Consider the following 19,054-nt stretch of genomic DNA (forward strand, 5'->3'; position numbering starts at 1 on the left):
GTGATGACACTTGGGTTCTCTCATATTGCAATGCACCCACTTACTGCAACATAATCCTTACCTCAAAACCTCCTACTCACCAGATTTGACTCTGTGCGACTTCTTTCTGTTTTCCGACAATTAGACCGAAATTGGATATGCACTCGCTGCTTAAGTTTCAAGTCCATGAGAAATTGAAAACATGCATGTACCAGTGGTCCCAAACACGTGTGTAACTCAGATGCTGATGTTGATTGAGCGACGTAACTCTTAATACTTATTCAGTAAGGTTATAGCTTCCCCGTCCTCCATGCACATCACCGTGCTGCACTCAAATCTCCTGCAACAGAAACAGTCTCTGAACCTTCTGATTGCCTCTCCTATACGAAGCTACAGCTATGGTATTTGTGCTGAGCTACAGGGGTTAGCTCTGCACTAACTGGAGGCAGGGAGAAATAGCTAATGTAGTTTATTGCCAAGAAAGCTAATAAGCATATTTCCCAACATGTTAAACTACCGCTCTATAGCTTTATGCCACCTGCCACTTATCATCCTCCTGTGTGATCATTATCAGCGCTGCTGTCATTCCACCACATCATCACCACAGTCATCATCGTTATCTCTTTTCTCCTGCTCTGAAAAGTCTTCTACTTTTTTTTTTTTTTTCTTTTTTTTTTGTTACATCTCTTGTGAATTACCATGAGATCAAGGCTGGCAAGTGAAAGCCATAAAAATTCCAGTGAGAGCGGGGGAGCGTTTACCTTGGTGGGCACTTTGACAGCAAAGAGATACAGTCTCCATGTTGCCAGGACCTGAGGGGGAAAACACATCTTTTTTTTTTTTTCTGTCAAAGAGCAGGAAATGCAAAATGCAAATGGAAGCAAAAAATATCAATGCACAAACACCCCATAAAGAGAGCAAATCATCCAAACGGCTCGTAAGTCATGCTAAGCTCTATAGACATTAACAAGCTAATGGTGATATCGCGTGTGCGCGTGCGTGTATGCGAGAAGAAATATAACGCCGAGATTGCAAGTCATGTGACAGTCGGATTTATAAATTGCGTGGATAGAGCTAAGCAGCAATTATTCAACAGATGCCTCATCGTGCCAGAGAGGAAATTAGTAAAGAGGGAGAAGGAAGACAAAGAGTAAGCAGAAAGAGGTGTGCCTTTGTCAGAGGAACTGGATTATCATTTAAAAAAAAGTGTCTGGGGTGAAGTAAGAGAAGGAAAATGTGAATATATGCACATCTGCCTATGCAATTAATCTCATTCATAATTCAAAATCCCATAATTAGCATACCCCATGCGTGCGGGGTGCATCTCTATCCCTCCCCGGCTCTTTCTCTATAACTCTCGGCCACACTTTCTCTGTGCTCTTTTTTTCTGCTGGCTATCAAACTTCCATCCCCTGCCTGGCTCATAATTCCTCTCCTCGCATCCTGTCATTCCTCTGATTTCTCTTTTCATCTCCATGGAAATGTGTTCATTTTCCCTCCATCTTCTTCTTGCTTAATCCCTAATCCCTCCATCTCCACTGTGTGCCACTGTGTCCCGTCTGGCTCGCTGCCGCCCGAACACCTCACTCCATCCCCTCTTGGCCTCCCCCCTCACTCCTCCCAATTCCCCTGTCTCCTTTTCCCGTTTCAGTTTTTCTATTCTTTTTTCTGCTCAGTCGCTTTCAATTCCTCAAGGCCCCTCTGTGCTGAATGGTTAATGGCGCCCTGCTGAGCGGCGGTGAGAGGAAGAAAGGAAATGAAACATACAAAGAGGGAGCGAGGAAGACGCGCGAAGGAGAGGAGGCGATAGAAGATGAAATTTCCCCTCCCGATAACAAAGTCTTCAGCGTCTCCTCCGATGTGGTACAACCAACTCTTGGCAAAAGCTCGGCCTCACACATCAGTCCTGTCTTTACTATATAGACATCCATAACGGACTCCCACAGAGAAGAGACAGAGGAGGAGGACAGGGAAGAGGAAGAGACGGAGTGATTGTCCCACCAAGAAAAAAAAAAAAAAAAAAATGTCTACATGAAGCTGGCGGAGAGGCGCTTTGCAGAAGATTGTTAGTCCAATCACAGCTCCTTGACAAGTTTGAAAACTCTTGTTATATAAATCCAGAAAGGATGGAGGGGGCCTTGAGGCACGCAGAGGAAATAAAGAAAGTGAAAGACAGAACCATCTTCTCCCTTCAAAAAGCCCCGCTACCTGACAGAAGGTCCCATCGCGAACATAAAGGCTTCAATAATGCAGGCGCTCTCGGATGGGGGGCCGATTTGATCCTCTGATGCCCAACCAGGAACGCTTGCGTAGAATTTCCCCTCTTTTGATATCATTTACAGCATACTGAGGTATCACTAAAGACACTTAAGTGTGACACTTAAGGAGGCTGTAGCTCAGACGGTAGAGTGGGTTGCACACTAATCGGAAGGTCGGTGGTTTGATCCCCAGCTCCTCCTGTCCACATGCCTAAGTGTCCTTGAGCAAGACACTGAACCCTGAGTTGCTCCCGATGGTGTACCATCAGTGTGTGAATGTGCTCCTGATGGCAGCGCCTTGCATGGTGATCTGTCTCATTAGTGTGTGAATGGGAAAACCATGTTAAAGCGCTTTGAGACCGAAAGGTGATAAAACCATACAAGTACAGACCATTTACTTAATACTCCAGTTATGTTTTGCTTTTTGTGCAGCGGTGAACAATACTCCAGTTATGTTTTGCTTTTTGTGCAGCGGTGAATGGTAAAATTGGAGTGGCTGAATTTGATTTAAGAGGTACAGCAGGTAGGCTTTGAGCACGTGTTATTATGACTCCTTCTAAACTTTAAATGTCGCTTTACTACAACTTCCCTGCAAATAAATAAATATTAGTGGTAGAATAAAGGCTTTTAACATAAGCTACGCCTCCTCCCTCCTGAACCGTTATCTGTACGCTCTGCTAAATAAAAATTTTTAGGGAGTGAAAAGCCTCTCAGTATTTCGATATTTACTAAGTTATTGAAGTTGAGGTCAGTTTGTAGTTCACACAGACCAACAGAGAGACGCTGCATGGCTGTCAGTCAAGAAACCTTCTAGTTCCAGAAGCTTCCTGCATTATTTAACAGCCCGTTAGATCCAGTAGTAGACTATAGCAAGCAATAGTCACAGTTCTGACTTTCAGCACATATCAATGTTTCAGCCACCTTAACGGGACTTCTAGACACTCAGGGCTGAGCAGCAGCTGGTCCTGTTGAAGCCGAGTAAACTCCAGTTATTACGTAACCGAGATATTTCATCTGGATCAATTTGGAGGATATTCCTATAATTGTCTTTCATGACTTGGCAGGAGCTTGTTGTTTCAATAAGGGAAGGACCACAGGGATGTCATCACTGAATATGATTCCACATGATATGTAATGAATAGAAGAGCTGCAACAATAGTCAATTAATCAATTAGATGAAAAACACAATTGCAAAATCTATTTTAATACTGACTGATCATTTAAGTAACTTTTCAAGCAGAAACACTGAAGATTCACCGTTTTCCTTGTCTTAGTAAACTTAGTAGTAAACTGAATACCTTTTGGTTTTGGACAATCAGTTAGACAAAGCGAGATATTTGATGACATCACTGAGGGCTAACAGATAGTAAAAGATTTTATGAGCTATTAAATGATCAAATAAACAGCAGACTGATCTATAATAAAAATAACTTCGTTGCAGCTCTTGAAATTACGTCTTCATCATTTTAATCGCATCACAATCATGTAGCCGTTCACATTTACTGTAAACAACAGGTTTAGATTTATACACTCAACATATTACTCATTAAAACAAAAACAAACAAACGAAAAATGTTATGCTTATTTATTGAGAAATCCAAAACAAAGTTTTATGAGTTGCATGGTTAAAATCATGTTTAATATGAATCCTCATATGATTTTCATAATATTCTAGCACTCACTGGCCGTACAGTTTCTCCTGCTGGATGGAGCAGTGAGCCAACAGTAAACTAAGTTGGTCTGTTTAAACCTCCTCCTGTACAAACCTCTCTCACCCTCTAACTCACCCTCTAACTCTCTCACACACACACACACACACACACACACACACACACACACACACACACACACACACACACACACACACACACACACACAAGATAAATGAGATGTATGAAGTAATAAAAAAACCTATTCTTTCTAAAGCATCAAGGCATAAGGAGAAATCATACAGCTATTAATATTAATTGGCACAAACAGCCTGAGCTAAAGTCGAGCCCCTCTAGGCAGAACCAGAATTTATTTGGCAACCGTCTGCCGCACGGATCAATCGAAAATCCCTAAAAAACGCACAAAGATTAGTTTTCCACAAGGAAATCCTCCGAGATGAGATGGTCAACTTTTTCTTTTTATCTGGTCAGCCAAGGAGACAGCAGGTGACAATCTAAAAAAAGTGATGAAGAAGTGACAGGAGAGAGAGAAGGACTGGAACGACGCTGGGGTGGTGGTGGGGGTGCAGAGGTGCCCTTGCTGTGATGGCATAGTGTCAGAAGCTTGAGTTCAAAGAGCCAGCCAGCCGGCCAGCCCCTGAAGCAGACTGCGAGGGCAGGGTGGGAGTTATGTGGCACAGAGGGAGCGCGAGTAACAGTACGCGCACACAAAAAAAACAACCGTAACTCTGTGTGGCTGTGTGTGTGTGTGTGTGTGTGTGTGTGTGTGTGTGTGTGTGTGTGTGTGTGTGTGTGTGTGTGTGTGTGTGTGTGTGTGTGTGTGTGTGTGTGTGTGTGTGTGCACGCGCAGAGCAGAGGGCGGGGGCTTATATTAATCATAAGCTGTCAGGCTCTGGGTCTTGCACTTCAAACGAGATGGTGCAAATCAAAGTGTGTCTCTGGGTCGTGCGTGCATGCGTGCGTGCATGCGTGCGTGTGTGTGTGTGTGTGTGTGTGGGTGTGTGTGTGGGTGCGTGCGCGCGTTGCGGCGTTGCCTCCGAGGGAACAAGCAGAGGATCAGTGCCAGATTTGGCCGCCCGCGGTATTTCTGGCGCGGCCGCAAGGGCATTTTAAAACACACACACACACACACACACACACACACACACACACACACACACACACACACAATCAGAAACATTCCAATACAAACATTTGCATTAATCCACCCTTCTTGTCCAGCACACACTCCTCTTTGACTCTCACGCACGTATAATGATGCACAATAGCTTGCTAAGCTGGCTTTGGACTCCACTCGCCTGTCTCTCCGTCTCCCTGTCACACGCACACAGTCAGCCACCATCACTCAAGTGAACTCAGCATCATAAGAATACAACCCTGCCATCAGTCAACCTGTCTTCTTATGTGTGTGTGTGTGTGTGTGTGTGTGTGTGTGTGTGTGTGTGTGTGTGTGTGTGTGTGTGTGTGTGTGTGTGTGTGTGTGTGTGTGTGTGTGTGTGTGTGTGTGTGTGTCAGGATGGTTTGAAAGCCCAGATGCCCCAGGTCCTGCCTTATAAGTAGACTTTAGAGTGGTGGGAAAAAGAGGAGAGAGACACGGAGCCATGCATGCAAAGCTCAGAGACACATCTTTTTCTGTCTGTCCGTCATGAAAACTAAGACTGGAGTCTTAAATCATAGAGATGGCAAGCAGCAAGAAAAAACTGGGGGAATTAAGAGGCAGATAATGGGAGGAGTTCGTGGAGTTGTATAGATGAGAGTAAGAGAGATGAATGTACAAGAAAGGAAACAGGAACTGAAGGCTGGCAGGGATTCAGTGAATGAGCTGAGAGGGGGGGGGGGGGGTTAGGGGTGATACAAAAAAATGTAAAAGTCTACAAATGTGAGGATGTGGGATGAGATGGAGACAAGCAGCGAGTGTGGGTAAGGGCAAATAGATGAGGAAAAGAAAGGAAGGCAGGAGAGGAGCAGCGGATACAGGACAATGAGCAAAAAAAAGAGCAGCCGAGTAGGATGGAGATAAAATCGAGATACTCAGAGTTGCCTTTCAGCCCTGATATCTCTCTCTCTCACACACACACACACACACACACACACGCACACACACACACACACACACACTCTTCCTCTCCTTGTGGGGGAAGAGAGAAGGTCAGCAGTCACACTTCATAGCCCTTCTCTGCCATAGGCTACCAACATGTGCTATGATTATCAAAAGAAAAGCTCCTAATTACAGCACAGAGCACCCGCCACGCACCGTCAGATGGTAAATCTAGATACTTGTAGAGAAAATGACTCCACGGCGAAAAGCCGGGGAGGAGAAAATCGTGGATGATGCAGTGGTAATGTTCGCCATTTCACAAGCATATTCTGTGTTGTTAAGGCACTGAAAGAATAGAAAATTGTGCCGCTAGCACAGGCTCTCTCTGCTTTAGCGCTTTGTACTCGGCTTTCTCTCATTTCGACACAGCTGGATTCTGTGTGTAATAAAAAGAGGCATCTGCAAGGTGCAGTTTCACCATCTCATGTTATGTAATTCAGTGAGGTTCTCTTGCTTTTTAAACTTTGTTTACCACCATATGATTTTTGTACCATCAAAAACATTCAAACACTGCTTCAGTTGTACCATCACTGACCATATACTCTCTGTTCTGCAGGCTCCGTTCTCTGAAACACGGAAATGCAAAAATCCTGGGTTTGAACCAGGACTTTGAAAGCCTCCCTTCCCGAACCTCTTTTTTCTCATTTAATTGTACAGTGTAGATGAAGTTGTGAATTCCAAAAATAAAGACCCGTTGGGAAACTTCCTGGATATTTTGGATGAGTTTTGTTGCTTGGCATGCTGTATTTCTGTCTGCACCTACAGGGATGCTCAGTCACATTCCCTGGGAACTGTCAAAAGGTATTCTGGGAAATGTTGCAAATCAGTGATTTAACGATGACGCAAAATATCGTGGGTGTGTTACACGCTCTGGATAATACCAGGCCGATACTAGAAGCTGTGAAGAGCTAGCCAAAGAGTCATTTTGTCTTCAGAAATAAAGAAAAGGCTTTGGAAGTGGACGCCCAACATTTCATTCTTGAGAAGTACCTTGTGCAGGTATCCTGATCTCCAAAAGACTCACAAGAAACTGATTTGCAAAAGAATGGTCAAAATATATGCACATTATATGCATATTGATGCATGTTTTCGAAGTTTAAATCCCTTTAAATCCCAGGCTTGTCATTCTAACTCTGAAGTCTCTGTGCCCAGAATGAGATGATCCTGATGACATTTCCTGAGCCACAGAAGACACTCTACAACTACAAAGCAACGGGGTGTCTCTTCAATGCCTGTGGTCTGATATGAGAATTCTAACTACGCAGGCTTCAGATTTGCCACAACCGAATTACCTCAGGGCCTCGACAAGTCAGTTAAACACAAGTCAGTGATTTTCAGTGGACAGAGCACTGAGGAACAGAGGCAATTTAGCAACTCCAAAGTGCAATAAAATTCAATAATTAAACAGACACACAGCGAGAACATAGAAAATGCTAATTTGTGGAGATAATGTAAAAAATAAAAATAAAACACGAGTAAAAGGAACAGAGGCTTGGAAACAATAAATGCAACAAAAACTTTTTTTTTTAATAATAATTTAAATAACAAACAGACAACTCGGTTAAAGAAAATGAGATTCATGGAGTTGGATTTAGGACATGAGGAAGGAAGGAAACTCAAAGAAAGGTATTGATGATGCTGATTAACTACAAACACGAGGCAACGTTTGCAGCTACAACTTTCAAGTCAGATCAATGTCATTTACAGAACTTAATAACAACACAAGATTGTCTCAGGGCACTTTGCAGTCTGTCAGTGCTTAATTCCCTCCGGTCAGATGAAGAAGATCTCCCGATTCATGCACAGTGGCAGCAAACGGATACAGCAAGTATTCAGTTTGGGGTTAAGCTTTCATAAGGAATTCAGCTTTTTTTTTTTTTTAAATGTATTGAATTACAGAATGATGTAGAATTAATAAACCAACAAAATTCGGATGGCGTCTCCAAGTCAAACCACCAATAGAAACTCCTGTCGACATGTGTGTCCCCCCCACTATATCCAAACTTGATTCTCAACCAAAACATTTCTCATTTCATAAGCAAAATTCAGAATTCAGTGACCAAAAAAGTCCATTTTAAATACCTTCATGTGACAGTTTTTCAAATACATGCTCTACTAGAAATGCCCATTAATGGTAAAAGTAGTTTTGCAATTGTTTACAAAAAACTAAAGTGTATCATGGAATACGAAGCTAATTGGAACTATTTGTCAGTATAATAAAGCTAATGTTATTTCATTGTATATTTGTTAAAATTAGTATAAAATCTTGGAATTTATTTTGATTATGTCAATGAGACTACTGCTACTGGTCAGGTCAGTACTGATACTGATATTTTTGGCAATGACTCAACAAAGTTTAACAGTTAAGCACAGTAACAGTTGGACACTGACAAACTTCAGTGATCACTGAACTCTGGTCCGAAGGGTTAAAAGTAAAAAAAACAAAAACAAGCTCCAGCACCCAAAAGTTTTTGTACCGTAGTTTTGTGTTTTTATCTGCCACTATCTGTTTCTGGAGCTGTGGTTACTGGTCCCACTAACCCAAAACCAAGCTTTACTGTTTGTTGTCTGTCTATGCTGTTCTTTTCTCTCTCTGCTCTCCTCTCACCCCAACCGGTTGAGGCAAATGGTCGCCCACTTCCGAGTTTGGTTGTGTCTGAGGTTTTCTTCCTGTTAAAAGGGATTTTTTTTCCCCTCCGGCTGTCGCTCATGTCGGAATTATTGAATGTTGTAAGCACTTCTCCATGTTAGGTCCCCTGAGATGACTTATGTTGCATTTGGTAATTTATAAATAAAATTTAATTGAATTGCTAGACGCATACTAAAACTGATCCAGTTCCAAAAAGAATCAACTCTAGAATATGTTTTTGTTTTGGTGGTTGTGTTGTATTAGACAGCTCTTCATATCATTTCAAAACAAGTGCCTTGTTTACATGTAATGGTGTTATTTACTTCTCAGATTCTGCACAATGCCCTTGTTCACAAAATGAAGCGATGAGTAACTCATTTCTTTTCATTTTATTTCAATTTAATGGAGAAAGATCCATCCAGCAGGTGGAAAGAATAGTTTCATAAATCGCAGGCCTGCTGTAAACATCTCCCCATGCCCACACAGCCACAAAGCACAACCAAATCTTTCAGTGCGGAGGCACTGACTCGACCTCAAACCTCAGTCCTCCTGGAGTCTCATGAGCGGGACCTCCACGTAACCGCACAACTTAAGAGGGAATAAGCAGCCAAGTGTGTTCAGGACTGTCAAACAGTGGCGCTCTCGGCCAGTAATAGGCCCATTATTAGGTAGGAGTGTGGAAACCGCAGAGTCAACGGAGGATAAAGAGGAGCGACCGATCAGGATAAATAAGTGGCGGAAGAGCCAAATCGGCAACTGGGGCATCACAACACATCAGAGAACTCCACCCCCCCCCCACTCCACTCCTTCCCTCATTCCCTATCCTCCAGTGGGATGCCCTCCCCTCCTCTCCTCTTCCATCACACCCACCCTCTCCTTCCACGTCTCTCTCCCTCTCTTAGCCTTTGAAGATGCTTTGTTTTCCGAGTTGCCTCTAATCTTCAAATAGGGTGATCTAATAACGTCTGTAAGAGTGTGTACGTGAGCCAGTTTTGATGCACTGGGCCATGTGTGTCTGCAGAGAGGCCTCCTGCACATGTCAAGCAGCGTGCATGAGTGTGTGCGTGTGTGCGTGTGTGCGTGTGTGTGTGTGCGTGTGTGTGTGTGTGTGTGTGTGTGAGAGCACAACCAGCGATGGAAACGTGCCGTGGGTGCTGTTTGGATGTCATGCTGAGCCCTCCCTGTGTCTGTCTGAGATGGGTGGTGGGGGAGACAACCCTGTGTGTGTGTGTGTGTGTGTGTGTGTGTGTGTGTGTGTGTGTGTGTGTGTGTGTGTGTGTGTGTGTGTGTGTGTGTGTGTGTGTGTGTGTGTGTGTGTGTGTGTGTGTGTGTGTGTGTGTGTCACAACATGATGGCTGGTACAGTCAACACACACAGACAGTTGGATACCAGCAGTCTCCGGAGGGAAAAGGGGGCAAAAAAGAAAGAGCAAAATGTAGAACAAAGACTTCAGTAAGTATAAATGTGATGTGTAACATCTTAAAAACTCTCTTTGCACAAACTACACAAACCAGAAGAGCAGAAATGAAAGCCATGATGCTGTTCAGATTTGACCTGCTAAATCTACTTCAAAAGGGGAGACCCACATGAAAGGGAGGATGAAGGTAAAAGAAGGCCTCGCCTGAGCTTTCTTGCTCAAAAGAATGATTTTTCAAGTCTAATTTCAAGCTCTGTATTAGAGAGCAATCCTGAAAGACAGAAACAGTCTATTTACAAACTCTCTTGTATGTTCATCCTTCATACATCCAAAACAAATGTATCCATTAGAGTGAAAAGACTGCCTTTTAGAAGAGGGGGTGATTGACAATGAGCTACAATGGATGCACAGTGTAGTGTATATCAATCTCTAACCTCCCTCCCAATGCCTTGAAAGAATTTGGAGCAGCAGCAGCAGCCAAAGCCCATTTGGATAGTAAAAAAACTCTCGTAAGGCAAAGACCTAATTGAATTGCTTCTGATGGAAAGAGGAGCTCAATAGATGGAGGGAAGAGGGGAAGGGCACAAAGGGGAAGAGATGGAGGGAAAGTGAGAGGCGACCGGCATGGTGGTGGTAAGAGGAGGAGGGGGGTGACGAGAGGGAGGAGAATAATCGAGATGGACAGATAAGGAGGGAGGAAGGGAGAGAGGAAACAAAGAGAAGATGACAAAAATAGAGGGGGTGTGTGGTGGTAATGATGGCGATAGATGGAGGCGGAGGAGGAGATGGGGTAAGAAAAACTGAGAGGAGCGCTGATTAATAGTTTTGATTGGCTTATCGGCTCGTCTTTCTCGTTGACTTCTGAGGAGGAAATGAGCTCGCACTCGCCACGCCGTGTGATCGGTCAATGATGTGCCTGACTAACTGAACATTTCTCAATAAACAGCGGTGGCCTTGGCTGCGCACATCACAGGCTGCCCCCCCCCCCCCCCCACACACACACACACACAGGCTTCTTCTCCAGTTAAAAAAAAACAATAAATGATGCCCTGTGCATACACCGTGTTAGGCTTACACACACACACACACACACACACACACACACACACACACACACACACACACACACACACACACACACACACACACACACACACACACACACACACCACACTCTTGCCTGTGGCATTAAGGCCATCCTGCCACATCTAATAAAGTCTGAGGATGGACTCAGTAGGCCATGGCATGGTGTCCACCCTGCCTAGACAGCATCTGTCTTAAGCCTGATTTACAGCACGTCTGTTGTGTGTCTCAGGAAGTGTAATCTGTGACTTCTTATGGCTCTTCAATTTGTCGCAATTAACTTCCATTGATTTTCATTATGTCTGTGAAGAGCCGGTGTCATCCTCCTCCATATTTAACACCTTGAAAATAAAGACGCTCTCACTTTAACCATCACTTTCTCCTCGGGGTCACTGTGTGCAGCAGAGGAGCGATGAGGCGGTTGCCGTCACTCACCAGAATCCTGTCGTCTGATTTGCCACTCCTGGTGTCCTGCTTGATGGCTCGCACAAACTTAATGGCCTGTTTGTCCAGCACCTTCCTGATGCTCTCTAGGAGATGGAGTGGAGAAAAAAAAAAAAGATAAAACAGGAGAGCCAATTACATAATGTAAACACATTACAGAAAAAGCGCTGCCCTGAGATGCACTCAGAAACACAGTAAAAAGCTTTAAAAGGGGGAAATCCATAAATGTAAATACACAGCCTGGTGACAAGTGAAACATAAAAGCTGAATAAAGGAGAGGAGAAACATTACGGACGCACCAGATTTCTCTCCAGACACCGATTCTGATACCTGAACTCATGATATTAGCTGATGAGTGTGAATCCAATAACAAGTCTCTTACTGCTCACTGTCTGAACTGATTGGGTCACTTGTCTACATTTAATTAACATGATGATGATACAATTACATATCACTTCTCAACTATATCAAGAAGCTGTTGCTCACTACAACAAAAGAACGGAGCAGAACAAAAAACAATGACACTTCTGCTGTTATAATGTCGTTTTAATTTTTTTCAATGAAAAGTAACTATTAGTGGGCATCGTTCAAAGGTTTTTGATACCAGCACCAGAACATGTTCCTGAATGGTACATTTTGTATACCAATTTTATAAAAAACATTTTATCAAAATGAAAAAGGCATTACACATTACAGAACAAATCTGAAGTTTCCATGCACTTTAGAGGGGGAGAGTGTGACTCAGGTCACTTTCTGTAGCTTCAATTTACAGATGTCCCCCAAGTTAAATGTTACAATTTACCGATGTTCACTAAACTCCTCACACTCTATTGTCGGACACAGGCTTGCCAGCTGCACACAGAGTATCCTCCAGCCACTGCAGTGCAACCAACTCAAACAGGTATGATGCCAAAAATATTTTAAAAAAATTTAAGATTTACCTAACTTGTAAGCCAGTGATTTTATCTACCTGTGCTGGCCGCCCAAGTAGAGCCTACATAGGAGAAATGCTGTATTGGTTCACAGATGCTGATGAGATTTATTCCTGAGTAAACATGCCACAAGTTATGCGTTTAAAAACAAAAAGTCATTTGTGTGGGTGTAGCCTATGAAACAAAAGAAAAGACATTTTTTGGTATTAGATGGTATCAAAAGAACTCGGTCCGTGCCACAGACGTATTGTAGTGTCCAGGACTAATAGTAGCTGCTAGAAATTGAGAAATAAAACCATATTGTAGACAAGAGGATGCTGTCCACCTCAAAATGCTGTTAAAGCAGAATCAGTGAACTGCGCTGATTGACTACACCCAACGGGAAACCATGCTAATACCAAACCAGCACGTCAGACTGGTGCATACCAATAAAGGATAACAAATACAGACTGACAAAGAAATTGTATTTAATGTGGTTCAGTCATGGCCAACACTACACTGAATTAATCAGCTCCATAACAACTGCTGCAATTCCAGCACATCAGATCTGTATCTCACAAGAAATGATGATCTTGGCAGTTTATTTTTTGACTTAGGGGTGCAACATTTGTCAAAACAAGCTTTAAGTCTACTAACTCGCTTGTTGAGGAACTTTCAACTGAATCTCATGGTCTCCATTAGCAGACAAAGTTTGCTCTATGTTCAATGTGAACTGTCAAGCCCAACATAAAATAGGAAAGATTTGACCACAAAATTTCAAGGCAAATAAACAAAACTGAGAGGCTGATGGAGATCATGTGATACAGTTACAAGTGGAGATGAGACACTTCAAGTCAACTTGTCCATCAACAAGGTGAAATGCTGAAAAATCATTAATATGTTGCCTGAATATTTCCTGATTATCTTAGCCTTAGATGATAATAAACTTGAGATAAAAACCTTTAGAGTTGAGTTGATCAGACAAAAAGCAACTTCAAATGACACTTTATTTTATGTTTTAATTTGTAACCCATCTGTGTGTTGTGCTACGACAGTAAGTTTTCACAGTAAAGTGAGCCGAACATCAGAACTTTAAAACTTGAATTTAGGACACCAGCAGGTGACACTTTTGGAAATGGTCGTATGGAAACCGATCAGTGACAGCTTTCTTTTGTTTCAAGATGTTCTGCAAGAATCTGTTCTATGTGGATATCAATCAGAAAAGATGCTTATATCCCAGAGGAATCTAAAATGTTCACCATGTCTTGTCTTTGATTTCTATCTGACGAGGAGACCGGTGGATTATTCCTTTAAAGACAGCCACACGGGGATGAACAGTCAACAAGACAAGTAGACAGCTACAAAGACACCAACATGTACACAGACAGACACGTACACACAAATTCCAGCAGAGCAGGACTCATAACTGGGCTATTTTTAGCCTCAGAGAAAGAGAGAAGCAGCCCGGCTCATCTCAATGGAACCAACACACGATCCGGAGCTGCAGTCTTCAGGGGCCTCTGCTCCGCCACGCCAGGCGACCCAGTGAAACTCACTGAACCGCACCGGAGGCCTCTCCCATTTACATGTCCGCCACAGCAGCAAACACAACGCAAGCCTGCTAGTCACAAATGCAATGTTAACCTCAGACTGCAAACACACACATATGCCTGCAAAGCTGTGTGATACTCGCAGCCCATATTTCAAACGTGGGGGCCACCCAGGCTAAATATGCACTCGTGGAGCCCAGCAGATGGAGATAACAGCGAGTCATGCTGTGTCACAGTCTCCCAACTCTCTCTCTCTCTCTCTCTATCACTGCATATCGCACAGGCATAATTCTCACTTCCCCCCATCCGGCAACAACCATGAAGTTGGCTCTCACGCCTGACTGAGCAGCGGCAGATGCGGGAAGGGATGAGGCAGGGAGATGGGACGGGATGTGAGGCACGCCGGGTAGATCGAGAGACGGATCAGCTGAAGGCAAACAGAGTCATTGACATTAAGCCGGGTAAGACCCAATCACTTTAACCTATTAAGACACTATGTAGCCCCCCCGCCTCCCTTTTCAGAGGCCGGCTGGTGTCACCTCAGTATCTGCTCCCAAAAGTGGTGAAGAGGGGCTGAGGAACAAGGATCTGGACGAGTCCCATCCCTTTCAATTCCCTCTCAAAAATCCCCTTTGCCTTTTTGACAGTGATGGATCTGAACCCCCCCCCCCCCCCCACACACACACACACACACATCATCATCATCATCATCATGAACCCCCATCTGAACCCACCTCCCATGTTTATCCTCTATTGGCAGGTGTTAATGCCCTAATACCACTTGTCTCTTAACACCAGGCCAGACAGAAGGGGCTTGACCAGGTTGAGCTGGTTAACGGGCTGCATCAGGATAATTAGCAGTGAGAGACACACCTTCCCCAACACCTGCTGTTGTCCAGGTCCTTCACCAGAATGAGAAAAGCTGAGCTTGCGTGCAGCTCAGCCCATGCTGTCTTCTGCACGCAAAGCGCTCCCCAGTCGCGCAGTAAACTCCCATGCGCGCGCGCGCACACGTGCACACGCGAACACACACACACACACACACACACACACAGTGGGGGGGAGAGAGAGAGAGGGATACAAACTCCTAATGAATGAACATGAAAGCCACGATGCGCTCAACACTTGAAAAAAATAACTCTGACAGCAGTATACGGGACCCATGCGAGCGATCAATTTCACGGCGTATCTTTATGACAAATCAATCTGAAAGTGAACACTCCTGCACCGAGATCGATGGGATTACAATCCCCGCAAAGCACGAACAGCCATTCACTCTTGTTTTGCCTCGGGAGACATTTCCTGCGCTCGGCTGCGGTGATAACTCCTCTCAAATCAAACGCAGTGGAAAGCGGTTTCTAAAAGAGCAGCTGAGTAGAAGAAAAACTAACCTCACGCGACCTACAGCCTGATAGCTCTCGGTCCGTTCTTTTATTCAAAAGCTTTAAAAAAAAAATATTTAAAAAAGGACGTTAAAGCCCACTTCTCTGAAAAAAAAAAAAAAAAAAAAAAAGTCACGGAGCTCACCTGTGATTTCCCTGCTGACGTTGACGAAGCCCGCCGCCGTGGTCTCCTTTGCGGCCATGGTGCGCTCCTCCCGCCGGTCCGGCCCCCTTCTCCTTCCTCTCGTCTCTTAAATGTCCCCACTTCTTTTATCGACAGCCTTTTTCTCCGAGCTTCTCGCCTGCAGGAGCTCCGCGGGGCGCAGCAACAGTCCGCACAGTGTGGCGTGGAGCGATGCCGAAGTGCGCACTGGCGTGGAGCGCCGCCGACTTCAGCAAAGAAATGAGAGAGAGAGAGGGGGGGGGGGAGGAAGGGAGACTGGAGGGGTGGGGTGGGGTGGTGGGAGGTGGCAAGGGGTTTGAGCATCAGTTCTTCATGTTCAAATCATTTGTTTTGGTCATTTCGGAGGCAAATTCCATGACAGCGGGATTGATCCCAGTGGGGTCCCTCTGGTCACTGGACAGAATTAAATGCAAATGTATATGAGGGGCCCTTCAGGAATCTTAATGATCCACTTGTCTGTAACTTGTGAACACTTTTATCTGCTGGTTTTTTTTTTTTAGTCTACTGATTAATAACTTTGTGATGAATCATGATGGTGAGAAAGTGACAAGTACAGTTTCCTGAAAACTAATCTTTGCATATGCCAAAATCAAAACAGACACAATGGGGCCTACACTAGTTTAAAGTAGGCGGTGCCAGGGAGGGGCGGAGGTGCCTTACCTTATATAGCCATAGCACCCCAAAAAAAAAAAATTTTTTTTTTTTATCTATCATTTTTAATAGGCTATATCAATTCCTAACTAGTAAATTCATTTTTTTTTTAAATCATAAATACATTAATAGAAGACACCAGATTTATTTAGACAAAAAAAAAAACAGCAAAGCTACCACATGTGACCTGATTGACCAATAAGCAGCAGGATTTGAACTTTTGACTAAAGTCCCTCTCCCTGTCAGCTGCAATGTAATTTATTGGTCAGTGAAGCGTTTATGATATGGAAGTTGTTTGTTCCTGAAAACAAAAGGGGACCGTGAATCTAACAGGGCTCTCAATTTAGTTGTTACTGACCAGAACCAAGAAAAGCCGGAGGACGGATACGATGAAGGGGACCTGCCCCGGTTGCTGGATTGGATGCTAGCATTGTCGCGTATTCTAGCAGTCATTCCCACGACGCCAGTTCCCTGGAAAAAGAACAGCAATGTGGGAATCAGCAGAACTATTAATAAAAGCTGGTTGGCTCAATGTGCTCGGTGACAACAGAGCGTGTCCAATTACACACCGTTTGGAAAAACTAGACTACTTGGGGAGCCAGTAACCTGCACTGATGGCTGCAAACACTGAGAGAACACCGGCTCTGGACAACGACGAAACAGCGAGAGCAGTATTTTCTTTTCCTCCTCTGGTTCTGGTTTAATTTAAAGCATTTGGTGGTTGTGACGCAAATTGTGACTCTATTCTCTCTCATTCATTTAACATGAGGTCTGTGGAGCTGCTGATTCACGAGTCCATGTGTTGGTAACTGACAGTTTGTGATCTCGGAGGCCGATATGCGCGCGCGCGCACACACACACACACACACACACACACACACACACACACACACACACACACACACACACACACACACACACACACACCTGTGTCTGTCGCTGCTGCCTGTCTGCAGGCCGTATACATGCAGCGGTGTGTTCACGTTGACAGGCGTGTGAACTTCACATCTAAATCCCGTGAGCTGAACATCTCGCTTTGTGTTTAACTCGAAATGACAATGCACCTGTCGCAGAGCGGGTACTGGGAGTTTGTGTGTTTGTGTGTCAATGGTGCTGCAATGGAAACACGCAATGATGAGCACATAAATGGGAAACCCTAAATGTCAGAGCTGCAATAGCATCGGCAAAAGAAAATCTCTTGTTTAAAGCACATTTGAGGAGCAGTCATCTGAAAGGTTTTGTTATATTTGCTTTCAAAATGGCAGCATTGATGATGAATCAGTTATGAAAAACAATGGTACCTTTTATTATTGAGAACAGCTGCACTAGCATCTTAAAGTGATCATAAGAGATTGATAAACAATGAAAATAAAAATTCAAAACACATTGTATTTTATTCATTACAAATCGTGGTTATGAATGCACTGCCTTGCCAGAAAGTGCCAGATAATAAATGCATAGATTTCCACAAAGAAATATCATAATGACAATAATCAACTAATAGATTATCAATCAAAACAAGAGAATGTCAGTTGTAAGAAATATTACCTGGAGATGACTGGTAATCCCTGCAGGACATGATGAAAGGACCAGTGACAACACAACATTGTGACCCTATCCAAATGTTAGGATGTATTTTCTAATTTGGAAGATCAAAGTAATAATTTTCTTGTTTTTAAGTGGTGTTTTTATGGAGCACAAAATGTACAATATAAAATGGATAGCATATAAATCATTATAAAATCAATATGAAAGAAATAAAAGACAATAACAATCCATGAAAATATACAAACAAACCAATTATCTTGGTTAAAGCTAATTACCACTGAAATAATCCATATGAAATGTTTCAAAATAGTTTAACTTTCTAATAATTTTGAAAAGTTTTCAGAAAGTATTTTTTTTCTTTTGTGATGGTTGTTTTTATTAGTGAAGAGTCTGTGATGTCATCTGTTGTTCCTGCCCCCTCACCTTTAAGCCAGGTTCATCAACCGCTGTCAATGTTTACCCAGCGAGCTTTTGCTATAGCAATAATAATGCTAAAGTCATACTGTACTACTAAAAAAAAAAATGCAGTTCACACTAAGTTACAGTCCAATAACTAAACTCCACATGTTGGCTACCATCTATTAATCTTGCCATCAAGCAACCTGGGTTAGCTTGTATTAAAGTTAGGAGCTACTGTTAATGTTTCCTGGTTAATGTACAGCTACCTCTGCAGTGCTGTGACTCTACTTATAGAGATACTGGTACCGTATCATATGAAAGTTTATGTATTTATTGGTACCAACCAGGTCCTGCTAGCTTTTTGGAAATGGGGCTAAATACCTTGACTCACAGTGCTGAGCTGCATCTCAAATGAATCTTCAGGTTCCAGGCCTCCAGAAGTCTGTCGAGAATGACTAAACATTTCCGTTGGTCACACCGGTGCGTCTTAAATTCAGCAGGTCTGAATGTGCAGACATTTGCCTTTGAACAACTATTAGTAACATATTTTCTGGCCTTCCCTGAATGCAGCATTATTTGACAGAAGTAAATCACTATGCAGTCCTGAGTTTTGTGTCATTTTAGTGTCATAAATCCATCTGAACTCACGCCTGGGTGGCAGCAATTTCTGCCATCTACCCCCAGAGATCCTCTGTTCACCTCCTGAAAAAAGACAGAAACTAGTTTGTTGTAGGTCTCTGGGTATAAAATATAAGAATAACAAAGTAAATTATGTATAAATTTCGACTTGAATCAACTAACTGTTGGTTTGTTGATCCGATACCTTTGCTGTGCCTCTGAATATCAAGTGT

General features: G+C 43.3%; 1 protein-coding gene across 4 annotated transcripts in view; it reads right to left on the bottom strand.

Moving 5' to 3' along the window:
* Positions 1-15,806, bottom strand: part of carmil3 (capping protein regulator and myosin 1 linker 3) — an 89,290-nt gene extending 73,484 nt beyond the window's left edge. For all 4 annotated transcript variants that reach the window (XM_069711350.1, XM_069711352.1, XM_069711351.1 and 1 more), the window contains exons 1-3: positions 15,567-15,806; positions 11,570-11,664; positions 741-791 (exon numbers count right to left, since the gene is read on the bottom strand). In XM_069711350.1, coding sequence (XP_069567451.1) covers positions 741-791; positions 11,570-11,664; positions 15,567-15,624 — 204 coding nt within the window. In that variant the 5' untranslated portion in view covers positions 15,625-15,806. The remainder of the gene's footprint in view (positions 1-740; positions 792-11,569; positions 11,665-15,566) is intronic.
* Between the last annotated feature and the right edge of the window lie 3,248 nt (positions 15,807-19,054).

Source organism: Brachyistius frenatus, unplaced genomic scaffold (assembly GCF_029030835.1).
Source record: "Brachyistius frenatus isolate BFR_SWC_R1_liver_20210118 unplaced genomic scaffold, ASM2903083v1 Contig_99, whole genome shotgun sequence".
Classification (NCBI taxonomy): Eukaryota; Metazoa; Chordata; class Actinopteri; family Embiotocidae; genus Brachyistius; species Brachyistius frenatus.